Source organism: Peromyscus californicus, unplaced genomic scaffold (genome assembly GCF_007827085.1).
Source record: "Peromyscus californicus insignis strain IS unplaced genomic scaffold, ASM782708v3 Scaffold_23__1_contigs__length_62951481, whole genome shotgun sequence".
In the NCBI taxonomy this organism is placed as follows: Eukaryota; Metazoa; Chordata; class Mammalia; order Rodentia; family Cricetidae; genus Peromyscus; species Peromyscus californicus.
Genome location: NW_026294534.1, coordinates 23672020 through 23688736, shown reverse-complemented (window position 1 = coordinate 23688736; position 16717 = coordinate 23672020). Strand labels below are relative to the sequence as shown.

The 16717-nt window shown below is 39.7% G+C and overlaps 1 protein-coding gene across 16 annotated transcripts in view; it reads left to right on the top strand.

Moving 5' to 3' along the window:
• The window catches only part of Nrg1 (neuregulin 1), a 201326-nt gene extending 186032 nt beyond the window's left edge, over positions 1 to 15294 (top strand). For 10 of the 16 annotated variants that reach the window (XM_052751965.1, XM_052751964.1, XM_052751963.1 and 7 more), the window contains 5 exons: positions 3408 to 3510; positions 4990 to 5116; positions 7401 to 7531; positions 8322 to 8528; positions 11131 to 15294. In XM_052751965.1, the coding sequence (XP_052607925.1) occupies positions 3408 to 3510; positions 4990 to 5116; positions 7401 to 7531; positions 8322 to 8528; positions 11131 to 11785 (1223 nt within the window). In that variant the 3' untranslated portion in view covers positions 11786 to 15294. Of the gene's footprint in view, positions 1 to 3407; positions 3511 to 4989; positions 5117 to 7400; positions 7532 to 8321; positions 8529 to 10655; positions 10798 to 11130 lie in introns of all 16 variants that reach the window. The other 6 variants (XM_052751969.1, XM_052751968.1, XM_052751967.1 and 3 more) reach the window with 3 other exon arrangements.
• Positions 15295 to 16717: the final 1423 nt, after the last annotated feature.

Here is a 16717-nt window from a genome sequence, read left to right as displayed (position 1 = left end):
CTCAGAGGCTTCGTAGAGTGTAAGGCCAGTCGTTATATCCTGAAATAACACCTGACCTCATGGGTCATTTAAAAACAAGAAAGCAAGAACGGCTCTGTCTTTTTTCCTGGACACATCCAGAATGAAAATGCACTTGATGTGACTCACCACAGTCCATACAGCCAAACCAGAGACTTGGAGCATTTTCACTCATGGAAACAGGCCAGATCTTTGGGCTGATTTTTAGTGCTAGCTCTGATTTGCTCTTGCCCTGTGGATACTATCATGAAAAAAAAAGCAATTAAAAAAATAAATGAGAAGAGCAATAGGCTAAAGGAACGTGCTGTTTGTCAAAGAATTTTTTTTCCTTTGACATTCATATTGTGGAAATAACCCAATGTAGCAAAAATCATGAAAAAAATCAAGTTTAGGTGAGAAATTTGTAGTCAGTACTGATGTGAACACAGGATTTAATCCTGTTTGTGTTCTCTGTCTTTAGTTGGCTCCTTTTTAGCCCCATAGCTCTTTAGAAGCATTCTAGTCTCTGAAATAATTGTTTTACTGACAAGCGTAAGAATAGGCCAATGACTAGATGCTAGCAGTTCACATATCCAACTCAGCCTGTTCCTCCCTGGTCAACAATTGAAAGAGAACTTGTTACAGGAATCCCTGAGAGTTTTGGGGGCACCCCAGGATGCCCCCAATGCTCATTTCAGTCCTTCTATATGCTCCATTTTTTTTTTGAAGTTTGCAGTAACCATTTCTTAGCTGTTTCAAAGGGTAGAGTGTGAAGGAGTTGTGAAAAGCTGCAATCAAAGGTTTTAACCACCTTCTTTGCATCAGCCATTTGTGAAACCAATCCCAGGATCTCCCATATACTAGGCAAACGTCCTACCTCTGAGCTGCACCCATTCCAAGCCTTACTAGTGAAGAAGAAGAAGAAGAAGAAGAAGAAGAAGAAGAAGAAGAAGAAGAAGAAGAAGAAGAAGAAGAAGAAGAAGAAGAAGAAGAAGAAGAAGAAGAAGAAGAAGGAGAAGAAGGAGAAGAAGGAGAAGAGAAGGAGAAGAGAAGAAAGGAGAAGAGAAGAAAGGAGAAGAGAAGAAAGGAGAAAAGAAAGGAGAAAAGAAAGGAGAAGAAAGAAGAAGAAGAAGAAGAAAAGAAGAAGAAAAGAAGAAGAAGAAGAAGAAGAAGAAGAAGAAGAAGAAGAAGAAGAAGAAGAAGAAGAAGAAGAAGAAGAAGAAGAAGAAGAAGAAGAATAGACAGAAAGGGGAATGCGGGACCTGCCATTCCTTCATGACAATGTTAATGCTCCATTGCTTAACCAACTTGTGCTTTGTGAAGGAGCCCTATGAAGGAAGAACAGTGGAATGAGATCATTCTTCTTAGACATACACACTAAAAACCATTTCGGATGCCAGGGAGGGAAGCTACAGGGTCATTGGCTCACAGATAACACCTCATAGAAATCAATCCCCTGCCTTTGTCTGAGAGTAACAAGCGACTAACACACAAGCCCTCCCATTCATGTCACTGTTAGACTTCTGCAGTACACGCACCAACACATAACCTCCACGACACCAACTGTATGTCTCCTGCATACTGTGGCACCGCAACGCACCAACTGCTTCGCTTTCTAATCATGGCTTCAATGTCATGGCTAGCCTAGGTTAGGAGTTATGCTGTATGGGATACCCCTTCCCACTTTGCACCCACCTTTCCTCCCCTCAACCCAGCATCTCCTCCGTCTGGTTTTCATTTCTTTCTTTATTTTTTTCTCCCTTAATATCAGGCATGCTGTGCCAGGGACTCCAGATGGCTCCCTAACTTTTAACCTTGTTTTTCCTTTATACTGGACTTTCTCGCTCTCTGTCATCCTTTCAGTCTGTCTGTCCTCTTGGTTTGTTTTTCCTCTCCACCTCCAACCCTTTCTGTTTGTTTTTGTATAATCTCTCTAGTGTTGTAGTCTTTTACCTACTGACTTCTGTTCTCTTAATAATCAGTGCTCTATTAATTTGATTTGACAATGTTCTTGACCTGTTAACTGGGACTTGATTACCATGGACTTGGCTTGTAGGAAATGTTTTTGTTCATGATAAGATCCACTAACATGATAGAAATTAAAATTCACTTACTCATTTTTAAGAAAACTTCCTGTGGCCTGCCCTCTCTCAATGAAGAGAAAGGTATAGCTTCTAAGGCTAAAAACATATGACAATAATCTTTGTGAATTTCTTGTTGATACCCAGATAAGGCCATTCTATTTGTGCAGTGTTCTCTAGTTCTTGCCCAGCTTATTAATTTTAATGGCAGACAAACCATTTATAATGTGTGCTGGGTGAACATGTCAAGATCTTCCAATAAATGTAATTAGATTATTGGAAGCTTGGCTGCTAAGCAAGCAGCATCCCCCCAGTAAGTCTACAAATTTTGTTAACAACCTGACTCACCTTTGTATAAAACCAAGCCATCCTCCAAAGACACTAATTCTCAACTAGAAAAGTTTCCACAAATTACAGACTCCCTGAATCTGGAGTAGAGTGGTACCTTCAATTCAGATCTCTTTAGAACACCACACTTCCTTAGAATGGTCAAGTTGTTTGATGTGGAAATGTGCAATCTAGTCCAAAGTATACATCACTTGTATTAATGATGGGCTTCTTAATTCAAGTTGGTTCTCTAACTTCATTGGTTCTCTAACTTACGAGAGTCATAACCATTTTCCTTCAAAGAGCACACCTTTCCTGTGGCCCAAGAGTGCTCTACCCATCAAGTTGGGTTTTCTCTGGCCCAGCTTCCTGTTCCCCCATGATGTACTTGGGGCTGTTGCCTTAACTTACTAACTACAAGCCAAGTTCATGTTTGCAAATATGTTTGAGTTCAGTTTTATTCAACATAGAAATGTCTCTTTGTAAAGACCACTGGATATGAATTGACGGCATAAAATATAAGGGAAGTGGAAAGAGGATTGGTATGGATGGGGGTGAAGAGAGGAAGGAAGAATGGAGGTGCTCCCTGATGCCCACCTTAGCTCTTTTTATCAATATTGATTCCTGTTGTCTTTGCAAGAGATGTTTTATAAGATATTTAATAAAAAGAATAACATTGATGTAGCTTTAATAAATTCTTTTGTAATGAATGTCAATGATTTTCTAGCTTGATATCATATATATCATTATAGCTTAAAATTAGACAAATTATAAAATACAGCATTTTTACTTTCAATAGCCCTGGCTAGCTTGTTACTTATGCTCAAAGTACAGCCTAGAATATGTTGTCCCTTAGACATATGTAAATAAGTGTAAAGAATTGTTGAGTGTTCATTATCTTGTGGACATGGGTAATATCATGAAGCATGCCCAATGTTCAGTTGTCGTAAGTCCTGGTGATAATAAAAGACCATGGTGACATATGCTCTCACCCCTTTCCAGAAGCGGAGGAACTCTACCAGAAGAGAGTGTTGACAATTACTGGCATCTGTATCGCCCTGCTGGTGGTCGGCATCATGTGTGTGGTGGCCTACTGCAAAACCAAGTAAACCTCCCCCTCGACTCTGCCTATTCCCCTTGGTGTGGAAGATGGTTAGTCAGGCAGGGCTCTGCAGTCCCAGGCCCTAGACCCAAGGCTTGGAGAGAAAAGAAGCCTAGGGACTTACATCCTTATATTTCCCACTGAGTAATGCATTTTGTGAACCTTTGCCTGTTTGTGTGAAACTAAACGAATTTTTCAGTGACCAGGGCTCCGTGCATGGACAAAGGATTGGAGGGACAGAATTGTGTAGGATCAGAGTTCCACAGGCGGCACAGCCTACTAAGAGCATAAATACCAAGGGTTAAGGATAAGTCCAATGGGCCCAGAAACTTAAGATTAAAGGAAGCATTTTATGGTATTCAAGATACAGGTGTTTGGGGAGAGTTGTTGTTGGTTTCTTTTGAGGGGTGTTGAGAGTTAAAATGAGTATGTTTTAATTATATTATGTTTCCAACATAAATGCTCTCCAAATGTGCAGTATATATAGAAATTTTTGTGGAAAGATAAGCAAGCCAAATTTGCTTGGAAAAAGAAGTTAAAGAGAAAACCATAAAGATAATGTAGTCACTACGCTTGGCCCTCTACAGGTGTCCATATTAGTATATACATTGGCCGACTCATGAGTTCCCTTCCATCTCTCCACTTAGGATTTCTTCAAGTCCAAATGTAATGCTCAATTAATAGAGTTTTTTTTTTTTTTTGGTCTGATGACATAATATTTTCTGGTCAAAACTAGTGATAGGAGTGTCTTGTTCTGAATGTTGCACTAGAGAGGAGAAGTCATGTGCATTTTTGGCACACAACCTTTGGCATGAATTGTGTTTTCACAGTATCCTAGTTATGATGAGTTAGCATGCTGGGAGGACTGGGTGATGAGGATGAGCTCTCCTGGAACTGGCACCATGAGTCTTTCTGTAGTCAAACTTGAATATTACCACCTCGTCTGCAAAATGTATTGCAAATGCAGAGTCTTGTTACAATTGTGCCAAAATATTCCCAGAATCCCACTTACATGTGGGTGATAAGCACACATAGTAACTGTGTAATATGTACAAATAGAAAGCTAAGTTAATTGTCTTTTAAAAATCCCATCGGAAAATTTATAAGTGGAATCAGCCTTATCAATTCCATAGCTCAAGGTGTGTAAGACCAATAACTGTCCGTACGACATAAACAAAGATATACCAAGAACTTTGAGAATTAAGCCAAATACCAGCATATTTGTTTTTTTTTTAATTTTCCCTCAGTACAATAGCTACATTTCTGTAAGAATTCCATCTATTAAAACCTGCTTTCTAAGGACATGTGATATTGCTTATTCTGAGATGGAGGGACATGTATTTCCCTCCCCCCTTCATCACCACCAATTGACTGCCTCAAACTTCTCATTAGTGTTAGTAGAATGAAGATTTGGTTGTAGCAAAAAAAATGATCTAAGTACTAGGAACAAACATACTCCTTTTTTTTTTTTTTCCTGTCCAGGAAACAGCGGCAAAAGCTCCATGATCGGCTTCGGCAGAGCCTTCGATCGGAACGGAACAACATGGGGAACATAGCCAATGGGCCTCACCATCCAAACCCACCACCAGAGAACGTGCAGCTGGTGAATGTATGTTGACCGACCACTGGGAGAACCAAACATTGTTTTGTCATTCAGGCACACTGAAGTTGGGTTTTTTTAAGCTTAGGCTATTAACTGCTGCTGCATATCACAATGGCTTCCAGAGACCCACAGTTTTTGCCAGCAGAAAACAATGAAAGCTATTTGGAAATGGATTTGGTTGTTATATTAGCACATCCCTTATAGTGTGTCACTAAGATTTTGAGATAAGGCTTGGCATGTTCTGCCATAGCAAGAAGGAAAAACAAAATAAATAATAATAAAGCCAGAATCATAAGGAATAATTATTTTTAGTCATTTAGAAATGAAGGCTACTCCAGTATATCACTGGTTCATGGCAAACCAAGCAAAGGACTTTGAAGTATTTTTACTAGGGGCCCTTGCTGGTACATGTGACTTCCTGATTCTGATTTCTAAAGGAAGAAACTGGGGCATGAAAAGGTGGGAAATTTCTTAAATATGCTTTAAGGAGCAAAGTTAGGAGAATGTAATATTTGTTTGTTCCCTGGCTCCATCTCTGTGACACCATGCCCTCCAGGTGAAATGCATCCTTAATCCTTCTGTTATTTTGTTTTAATTGTACCGTGCACTTGGTTTCCAAGTGTGACTAAATCATAGGCTGCTCCCTGATACCATTTGCCTGTCATCCTTGAGCTCTTTTGTATTAAGAGATTGGGACCAGAGTTCTCGCCAGACCTCCTGAATTCTGAAGTGTTGTTCTTCATGTTCCAACACAACCCCCATTCTTCCCTGGGAATCTGTAGTTAATAGACAAAGCTTGAAATTGGTAATACCGTTTTCTGTCCTGTAAGAGAATATACCAATAAGAATATACCTGTAAGAAGGTATATCTTAGGTGGAGAAGATGAGTCATAGACTCAAGTCTGGAGCTGGTGGTTACTACTGGGGGTTACAACTAGCTGGGGATTACTACCCCCAAGTCTCATAACATGGAATTTGGGGAGAGTTTTAGAGCAAAGGGCTAATAGGCAGCTTTTGCTTTCCTCCTAATAATGGGGTTCACTATAATGCTCTCCAAGGTCAAAAAAATGTGCTCACTACCAGCAAAACTGTAATATTTATTATATATAATATATATTATAGGCAATGTAATATATATATAATGTGACATAGATTGATATATAATATATAACAGCAACAGTACCATGACTGTTTGGATTGCAATGGTAGCATAAATAACCCCATTTCTACCTTATTTCTTTATTATAACAGGCCTAAAACTAATACCAACTCCACTAAAATAATCTGCATAAAACACTGAGTGAGCCCAGTGCACTTAGTGAGTGCTTAGTAATTGTTAGGTAGTATTTTCAGTAGATACACAGGGTGCCAGGTGCCTCCAGAAGGCAAGGTAGAATGGGCGTTAATGCGACAGCAGCTTACTATGCAGCCTTCGTGATGCGGCAGTTGTTCCCAGGAAGCCCCAGAAGGGAAGGTGTTTCCATAAACACAAAGAGCCAGCCTGTGCAATTCCTTCCATGAAGACCAGGCTCTTCATGCTCCACATCTCAGCAGACTCTAAAGTACCCTAGTCATCAAATATTTCTTTCTAGCCCTTTCCTTGTGGTTTAACTGATTGTACTCAGATTTTTAAAAATACAAAGATCACCTATAACACTTTAAAGGAACTTTTAAAGCACAGCATCTCACTGTTAGCAGGCAGTAATAGCTACTATGTTATGCTACTGAAAATAAAATAGATTCACTAAAGATAAGGCCCTGGGTATATACAATTTACTCAGACCTTAAAAATAGTGTAATGTTTTTACAAATGTTACTCAGCAAGTTAAAATTTTCAGTAATATCAGTGGGGCCAGCATAGGCACGATGAAATTCAAAGAGAAGGAGTTAAAATATTAAAGTTCACATCTTGTGTAGTGACATGAAATTTGAAGTAAGTCAGATGATATATACATTTGTGTTTCCCTCATATATCGGTCTTCTTGACCTGGAGAAATGCAGACAAGAATGATACTCGACAGAATGCTTGTGATATTTCGGTTATCAGTTGGAAATGAGAGAAATGAAGTTGAGATTTTTAGGATCTATCTTGTGCAAACCTTCAGAAAGGCATTTCTTTTTTTAACTCTATGTATCTAATCTCAAAGCCAGAGTAGTCAGAAAAGTATTTGCCATCGGGCCAGCTGAAAAAGGCTCCCGTGAACATACGTACGAGAACCAGTTGTACCTGAGTTAGTGTATTTGGGTTTTGACTTAAATGAACTTAAGTTGTGTCTTTTTGTTTTTCTAGCAATACGTATCTAAAAACGTCATCTCCAGTGAGCATATTGTTGAGAGGGAAGCAGAGACATCCTTTTCCACCAGCCATTACACTCCCACAACTCATCACTCCACGACTGTCACCCAGACTCCTAGTCACAGGTATGGGGGGGGGGGGAATCTCAGAGGGAAGAAATTTTCCTCATAACTATTTCTTTTGTTCATTACCCTTTATTTTCAGTTCCTAACAAAAGGCAAAGGAGACAGTTAAAAGCAATAAAATGTCCTGATTTTGAACATTAATAGATTTAGGGTATACCTTGTAAGCTTAAGCCTAATGTTTCCATTAAAAACAATAAAAGTGGTTAGTAATTATTACCTTGTACGCTTGCGGCTCCTCAGTCTAGAAATTGCCATGGCTTGTGCTCCGCTACTCACTGAATTGTTGCTCACTACAAGAAAAAAAAAAAAAAAAAAAAAAAGATCTGTCTAGATTCTGTGTGATACTTAGAAGTTTGTTTCTAAGACTTAGACTTCCCTGAAAGTGCCCCCTGGAAATGCCTACCTAGCTGAGCACTCAGTTCTCCGATGCACTGGTGGTCGCATGCTGGCTGCACACGCTCTACCGAGTATGGCACCAGGCTTCCAGCCTTTATGCACAGAACAATGCCTTTGATGAGCCCAGGCCACCCAAGCATAGTGAAACTGCAATAATACTTAGTACATGGTGGCATTTGATAAATATTTATGGAGTGAATAAACTATGCATTCACAAACCCAGTGTGAATCAACATTCTCTTTACAGCAAAGAGATCGTTTTATCAATTCTGGGCTACTGATGTATGGATAACTTGAAATATTTACCAGAATCATTTTTGTTCTCTGCCATTTTTTTTTTGCATATAATTAAGCCACTCTGTCTCACTGCCTCTTATGTTTCCCCTCTACCCAGCTGGAGTAATGGGCACACAGAAAGCATCATTTCAGAAAGCCACTCTGTAATCATGATGTCATCAGTAGAAAACAGTAGGCACAGCAGCCCAGCTGGGGGCCCACGAGGACGTCTTCATGGCCTGGGAGGCCCTCGCGAATGTAACAGCTTCCTCAGGCATGCCAGAGAAACCCCTGACTCATACCGAGACTCTCCTCATAGTGAAAGGTAAAACTGAAGGGCAAAGCGATCGTGGAGGAGAACCTCACTCAGTGAGAGAATCCCATGAGCACCTGCGGTCTCACCTAAAGAAATTCGTCCTTATATAAGGGATGTCATCAGTTCCCCGATGCTCCTAGTTGATGAAGTCATCCTCCTATTTGGCTGAACACCTTTTTCCTGAGCTTCTCCCATCATCCCAATGGCTGACAGGCAACAGACTCTTAAAGAGCGGGAGTAATGTGATGTGGAAGGTATAGCCAACATGGAGTTCTCAGACCTGACCATAGGTTCAGACTCACTCGGGGGTCTTACTTTCTTCAGGCGTAACATTTTAAGGACCCTCATCTAATTCCAGTTGGGCAGTTGGCCATACTCTCCCTTCATGGCTGATCTGGCCCTATGTTCTCATGTACTAATTGCCCTATCTCTAGCCTCAGTTAAATCAAGTCCAGGGCTATGTCACTGCTAATGGTCATGGGGGAACACCACCTCGTGTTCCACCATATTGTATCCTGTTTATGAAATCCCAAGAAGTGATGGATAAATAAAGGTCTTGTGTGATGAGCCTGACAGCTTTTATAGGTGATTTTCAAAGCAGATGTTGCCTCCAATATTACCCTTTATTCCAGAATGTTTGCATTTCCTTTGGGAAGAGATCCATTTTGGGTTGGAGAAGTAATGACAGAGGAAAACTAAGAATGGAAAAAAGTAAACTGGAAGAGGCACTAAATAGGGATATTGAACTTGAACATTCTCCTTGTCCATTTTCACCTATTCTAGAAGAAAGTCACGGCTAGTTGACTTTTTAGCCTATCTGCAACCTGTTACCTGTTGATTTACCAATCCGACTGGTTTATTTTCTTATTGTTATAGCACTCTAGTCTTTTCCCATTGACTAAAAGGTCAATATAATGTCAAATCCATATGTATTTTGCAGTTACATAGGTGGAGATGATTTCAAAAAACTTTTCAATTATGGACCTGAAAGCATAACAAAGAACTCATTGGGGGCGTTCAGGTCAAAGAGTCTATTAAATACCTTCCCATAAAGCAGTTTCAGAAAGGATAGCGTTTATAGAGTTAGCATTCTCTTTATAACACGTCTGTAGAAGAGTGTGGTCTAAAACTAGCTTAGAGAATTAGTCTTGTGTAATTATATTTTTGCATATTGAAGTCTTTCCTTTCCTGTTTAGTCTTTGTGAAACATACACAGGGTGTAGGATGAAGTTTCCCTTCATTACTATGGCTTGTGTTTGGAGATTCTGTCTGCTAAAGTAGGCATCCAGGCATCACCCAGATACTACCTAGAATTACAAAACAGTCTTGAACTGAAAGATCATGGGAGAAAAAAAGATGAATCACTTGTATGTGTTGGCTGAACTGTGACTAGCATTTCTCAGAGGGTCTAATTTAAGTGCCCTCAAAAAAAAAATGTCTGAAGACTTGGACCCCAAATGTTTCAAATTCTGAGACACTTGTTCCAGTTTTAAAAACAGCTGGGTCTCACTTCTACATCACCATGAATCATGGATAAATGGGAGCATTAGTAGTCTTCCTTTTTCGTTAGCTAGAGTACAGAGAGCTCCAGTATCCTGTGTCATCACAGGTCACATCGAATTAGACTATGTTGCTATGTACTGCTAGCATTGTTATCAAAAGCTGAGGGAAATGAGTCAGACTCAGCCCAGAGTACAGTTGATCCTGTTCTAGGGAAGGTACAGTGCTGCAAAACAGGAATACAGTGTCTGGACTGTAATGGTGGCATTCGCAAACATAGCATGTCGTAAGATATCATGGTACTCCCAACCCTTGTGTATACATAAAAGCTTGCTAGGCACTTGGGAGAATCTTTGGCAAGTATTCCTAGAAGGAAACCAAAGACTGATGCAATGGTGGGATTTGGAAGAGCAATAGATGGGAGATTGGAGTTAGTGTCCACTGTGGTAACATGAAACCAAATTATGGTTCCTATCAGACTTGCCTTGGAATGTATTGCACCCTGAAATGGACAGTTGCAAGTTGAATGTTAACTAGTAGCATTTCATGAAAATTTCAAACTTCAAAGCACACAAATGTACTACACTGTTATCAGGAATAAATCTTGAAGTTACTATGCTCTTTTTTTTTCATAAGACATAACCTTATAGCTGAGCTAAGGAGAAACAAGGCTTACAGATCCAAATGCATGCAGATCCAGCTGTCAGCAACTCATCTTAGATCCTCTTCCATTCCCCATTTGGGCTTCATTCTCTAAGACCCCTTGGCCTTTAGGAAGGTATAGTATTTAAGAATACTTCTTTCCCTTCTAAGTCCCCAGGAGCCCCCTTTTCTTGGCTCACATACTTTTATTTGAATTCGTGATGAGACTAAACTCTCGAAAGCTTTAATGAGCTAGATGATTTAGCTGATCTTTGCATGATTCCTGTAAGGAAACTCTTGGCTTTATAATGATAGGATCCAAGGGTGCTGCACTTGTAGTGTAAAACTTAAGTATTCAATGATGACTGTTCTCTGACTATATCCCGTGTTGAACTCTGTCCCCCCACCCCTCCCTGCTCTATGCCTCTTATTCCACTACATTCATGTGGGGTATTCTGTGCTCACACAGGTATGTATCAGCCATGACCACCCCGGCTCGTATGTCACCTGTAGATTTCCACACGCCAAGCTCCCCCAAATCGCCCCCTTCGGAAATGTCTCCACCTGTGTCCAGCATGACGGTGTCCATGCCTTCCATGGCAGTTAGCCCCTTTGTGGAAGAAGAGCGGCCGCTGCTCCTTGTGACGCCACCAAGGCTCCGAGAGAAGAAGTACGATCAGCATCCCCAGCATCTCAACTCCTTTCATCACAACCCTGCACATCAGAGTACCAGCCTCCCCCCTAGCCCATTGAGGATAGTGGAGGATGAGGAGTACGAAACAACGCAGGAGTACGAGCCAGTTCAAGAGCCTGTTAAGAAACTCACCAACAGCCGGCGGGCCAAAAGAACCAAGCCCAATGGCCACATTGCCAATAGGTTGGAAATGGACAGCAACACAAGTTCTCTGAGCAGTGACTCAGAAAGTGAGACAGAAGATGAAAGAGTAGGTGAAGATACACCATTCCTGGGCATACAGAACCCCCTGGCAGCCGGTCTTGAGGTGGCCCCTACCTTCCGTCTGGCTGATAGCAGGACTAACCCAGCAGGCCGCTTCTCCACACAGGAAGAATTACAGGCCCGGCTGTCTAGTGTAATCGCTAACCAAGACCCTATCGCTGTATAAAACCTAAATAAACACATAGATTCACCTGTAAAACTTTATTTTATATAATAAAGTATTTCACCTTAAATTAAACAATTTATTTTATTTTAGCAGTTCTGCAAATAGAAAACAGGAAAAAAAACTTTTATAAATTAAATATATGTATGTAAAAATGTGTTATGTGCCATATGTAGCAATTTTTTACAGTATTTCAAAAACGAGAAAGATATCAATGGTGCCTTTATGTTATGTTATGTCGAGAGCAAGTTTTATACAGTTACAGTGATTGCTTTTTCACAGTATTTCAGCAAAACCTCTCATAGATTCAGTTTTTGCTGGCTTCTTGTGCATTGCATTATAATGTTGACTGGATGTATGATTTGCAAGACTAGCAGCTGTCCCTCTGTTTGCTTCCAGTAGCGCCCAACCAGTACTGTCTTGAAATGGCACATCCGTCCAAATACTCCTCTATTTTGTATGACGTCTTTGCTTTCCGAATATGAGATGAGTTCTCTCTACTCTGTCAGCCAAAGGTTTGCTTCACCGAGCTCTGAGATAATAGTAGACCCAACAGCATGCTACTATTACATATAGCAGAGAACTGCATTAAGTAATGTTAAAAGTTAGGAAGAAAGTAATACTGTGATTTTTAAAAACAAACTATATTATTAATCAGAAGACAGCTTGCTCTTATTAAAAAAAGGAGCTACCATTGACTTTAATTTTCCCTTTTTAGTTGTTCTTGACAAAGGGTAACAGCTTCAAGTACAGCTTAGAAAGTGGGTTCTGGCTTGCTATCAAGACAAATCTAACAACTTAGACAGGACTCAATTTCACTTTCTCTCTGGGGGAACGATCCAGCCGCTCAACTGTTGACCAACCAACCACAGCTGCTAAAGGTGCAATCCTTTCTGACATATTTTTTTAACTGACTGGTTGAACCCTCTTCATGGCTCCAGAAGTGGCACATCATGTCATGAAGTCCCAAGAGGACACTCAGCCATCTGTCCAAACCACTTGTAGAGTACAATGTGCCTGTAGTACATAGCGGTGACTTGGCCATTGTAGGAAAATGTTCCACTTGTAGAATGTTTAGAAGGAGTGAATGTGTAGAAGTCACAAGGGGAAAAGCAGCTCTGCAACCCAGTTGACATCTTAAAAGTTTGGTTGGCCACACCTTTCTCCCCATTATGTTTCTCTTATGTTCAACATTGCCTTGATTAAGTCATAACTATGCATGAATATTTTTTGCCAGGAATGGCCAATGTGCATGTGATTTGTGATGAGCAAGAACTTTCCACAGTGATGCCTCACTAGGGAATGTCAATAGTATTGGGAAGATTGCACCTTTTCTTGCAGAAGTGACCCCCACCTGTGGACTGATCTCTCTCCATAGATAGCCTGTATCTTTCGTTTCTCCTCTCTTAGTATTTTTTGCCATACTGTCTCAACAGCAGGACTAAGATTGGTTTAAACTCTGTATGTTCTCTTATGATTGTAAAGCCAACGAATGCTTATAGATATTAACATATGGACAACTGTTAGTACAGAAAGAAAAATTGGGGGAGGGGGATAATCCCTTAGAACCTTTTATATTCCCTTCCTGTTATCTGTCAGTCAGGACTGGACCTCATTGAGTTTCTAAGTAGGCTCCTAGGAGTCACATATGGGAAAATGGGAAATAGTTGAACAGGGGATTGACAAAGTCAATGACAATTATTGATTCTTGTTCCCAGTTGAACCAAATCTATTTTCTATACCAAATCTTTGTATAAGTCAAGGGAAGTAATAACACACAGGTAGGTCTCAGAAGAACACTGAAGGCTGACCACAAGTCCATGTGTTACACTCCTCCATGTTTCTAAGAGAAGCTTGTCTGTTAGTATTTGATGTCTCACATTTCTTGTCACTGTTCACGGGACAGCTTCTCTGTGCTCAGAGTGTTGTCCTCCTTTGCTTCTTAGCCATCCAGAATAATGCCTGCTGGTGAAAGCCTCACTGGCTTCCCAATGCTGCAGATGGTCAACTCTTCACAGGGAGGAAAAGCCAGCAAGCTTGAAGATATTCTCTCTACTTTATATTGACTTTGAAGGCCTTGACTCACCTATCATTCAATAAAGAAAGTTCTTTACTGTTATCTTAAAACTCTTAAAAATTCAGTTCCTAGTTAGTTGGTCACTGGGGTATTGAGAAAGTCCCTTCTTTAAAAAAAAAATAGACTCTCCTGATTAAAAACAATGAGCAGCATCTTACTAGCATAAAAAGCTCTATAAATTTGCAAATTGCAAATATATGTGATCTTTTTTTCTTTTGTGCTTGATCTGGCAATCCACACTTGTCTTATTAGTTGAGAAAGCCTTTTCTCTAAGAGAACATAGCTTTCTTGATGAGAACAGGCACTTGACTTCTCAGGGCTACCTGAGGTAGCCTCTAGATTTATGTTTTAGGGATGTCTCTACAATGCTTCGCTGCCAGGCCTCACTCAACCATCCTGTTTATAAATCCAGGCAGAGCTGTAGCAATGCAAAAGAATGCGCACCTGTGTTCCTGGCATGTGTGAAGATGCCTTGCATTTTAAGGGAGTACAGATTACTCAGAATTTAACAACAACTTTGTTTCTTGGGTCTGAAATCAAAACTACTGAGAATTACACAGCGGGGTATATAGTAGACACCAAACTCCTTTTGTATTTACTCAAGATTTGTTTTCTGTCCTGCTTTGTGCTCTTTTTCTCCCCCTACTTTCAAGAGTGCCTGGTGGACAGCCTTCTGCTTTCTACAAAATGGTCCTCTGTGTAAGAGAGAATGTATCTCAAGCAGCAATATGCCATCTCTTTCTTGTTTCTGTGTGACTGTCTATACAGGTGGAGTCTATCCAGGGTAACTTTCTCTGTTATCTATTCCTCTTTTGGCCCGAGGTTGAAGGTATATGGCTCCTACAAGTGAATAAGGAAGATCTGACCTTCTCTTTTAGTCCTAGCTGCATTCCAGCAGCTGCAGGGATTTCTATCCACTAAGATCCATGACACACTATCAAGAAATGCAGGCAAAATGAAATGGCCACAAATCACAATTTCTATTATATATTCTTTTGTAAATACATATTGTATAGTACTTGGATGTTTTCTTAAGTCATTTACTGTCTTTATGAGTAAATGTTAGGTTTTACTCTCATACTGTATAACATTGTAAATAACATAATGTCCTTTATTATTTATATTTAAGCATCTAACATAGAGAATTGTTTTCATATAAGTTTAAGATAAATGTTTAAAATATATGTTTTTTCTTTGCTTTAAAATTATGTACCTTTTCTTTTTTCATTTTTTAAAGAATAATTTATTGTTCAGGAGAAAGAATATATATGTAATTGAAACTATTTGAAGAATGCACATTTGAAGGCCATGAGGTACTGATAAACTAAAGAATTTATTATCTCAAATACTAAGCAATAAGTAATTGTGATTTATTTAAAGTTTTGTTCATTTCCCAAGAAAGTCATACTGCAATAAAAATGCTACTCTATGGAGACATGAGCGTGTTGCTCAGCAGACTAACATTGCAGTCTGCTGGAGCAGTACTTTTCATCTACCCATGACAGCTGTACTGTCTAGGACTGTGCTTCATGGACCTAGTGATCATCTTGTCTCTGTTGATTTTGATGCATTGCCCATCTCTGAGTCACCTCCCTCCTGACTCTGTTTAACACTTCATTCCTTGCTTTAGGAGACATATAATCAAGCAATAGAATGCTCCATTCCACAGCCACCAAACCTCCATTCACAAAGGCATCAGAGGGAAACACTGTGTAACTTTCTGAATCCTGCTTGCTGATATGCAATGACATCAAGAAACTTTGTCTGATTAGTGGCAATGACTTATGTGCCAATCCTATGCGAACATAATGAGAGAACAAAAGCTATCATGGTTCATATGGTTCAACGGCCACAGTCGCCTCAAAGACAGCTATGCTAAACTTCCCTGTAATGTCTTTAAATTTACTTCCCATCATGCATACCATTTTATAAGAAGGCTAAGGAGCAATGACTTTACTCTCCTCATTCTATCAATAAAGCAAACTGATGCCCAAAGTACTGCTCAGGGAGGGACCTATGCACGAAATATTCCTCACATTCTAAGACTCATCATAGAATGAATATAGTGCTTTTTAAATTAAGATTAACCTTATGAAGCCATATTTTAACAAATAGATATTTGTGTGTGATTTTTTATATATTTCAACCATTCTACTCATTATCTCAGATAGATGGAGAGCATTTAAAGGATGTATAATAAGTCAACCTGCTTTGGAGTTTGAGCATAATCTGAGATTTCCCATTAAAGTTTACCTCCACATGTAGACACAATTCCTGTTAACTCATAATAGCACTACGAACATCATTCCCAAGCAGTCCAGATATCCAGGAAACTTAACTTTCTGAAGCCACAAAGTGAACATACTTGTCCACTAGTCATTCAGCTGACAAGCCAAGTATATCAGAAGATGAAAGAATATTTAAAAGTTAGATTCTGGGACCCTTTCTTCAATTTATGCTGTAAATTTGCCAACTCCATGCTCAAACTAAAAGCTGCAAGTGACAATATTGGTAACTTATGATAGATATGTTTAACTAAGTGGTCATGCCATTTCAGGCAGAAAAATATGTGAAGAAAGGTAGTGTAGAAAAATGAAAACTCAATTCTGGTCAAAATAGAGTCTCAATAATTACTATTGTTCTCCAGTTGTGTTTGACTCTTGAGTGACAAATCTAGGCTGGTTCTGCAAACTAGGAAGACATCTGTTTTTCCAAGCAGTCTGCAGAAAATTCTCTTCTCTGTTCCAATGATGAATCATCAAAGGGTTTAATGTCAAGGATTTGAGGATAAGTCAAGCTGGGCTGAAATCTAAACACTTAAGATACTGGAAGGAGTGGGAGTTTCAGTTGACCTTAGC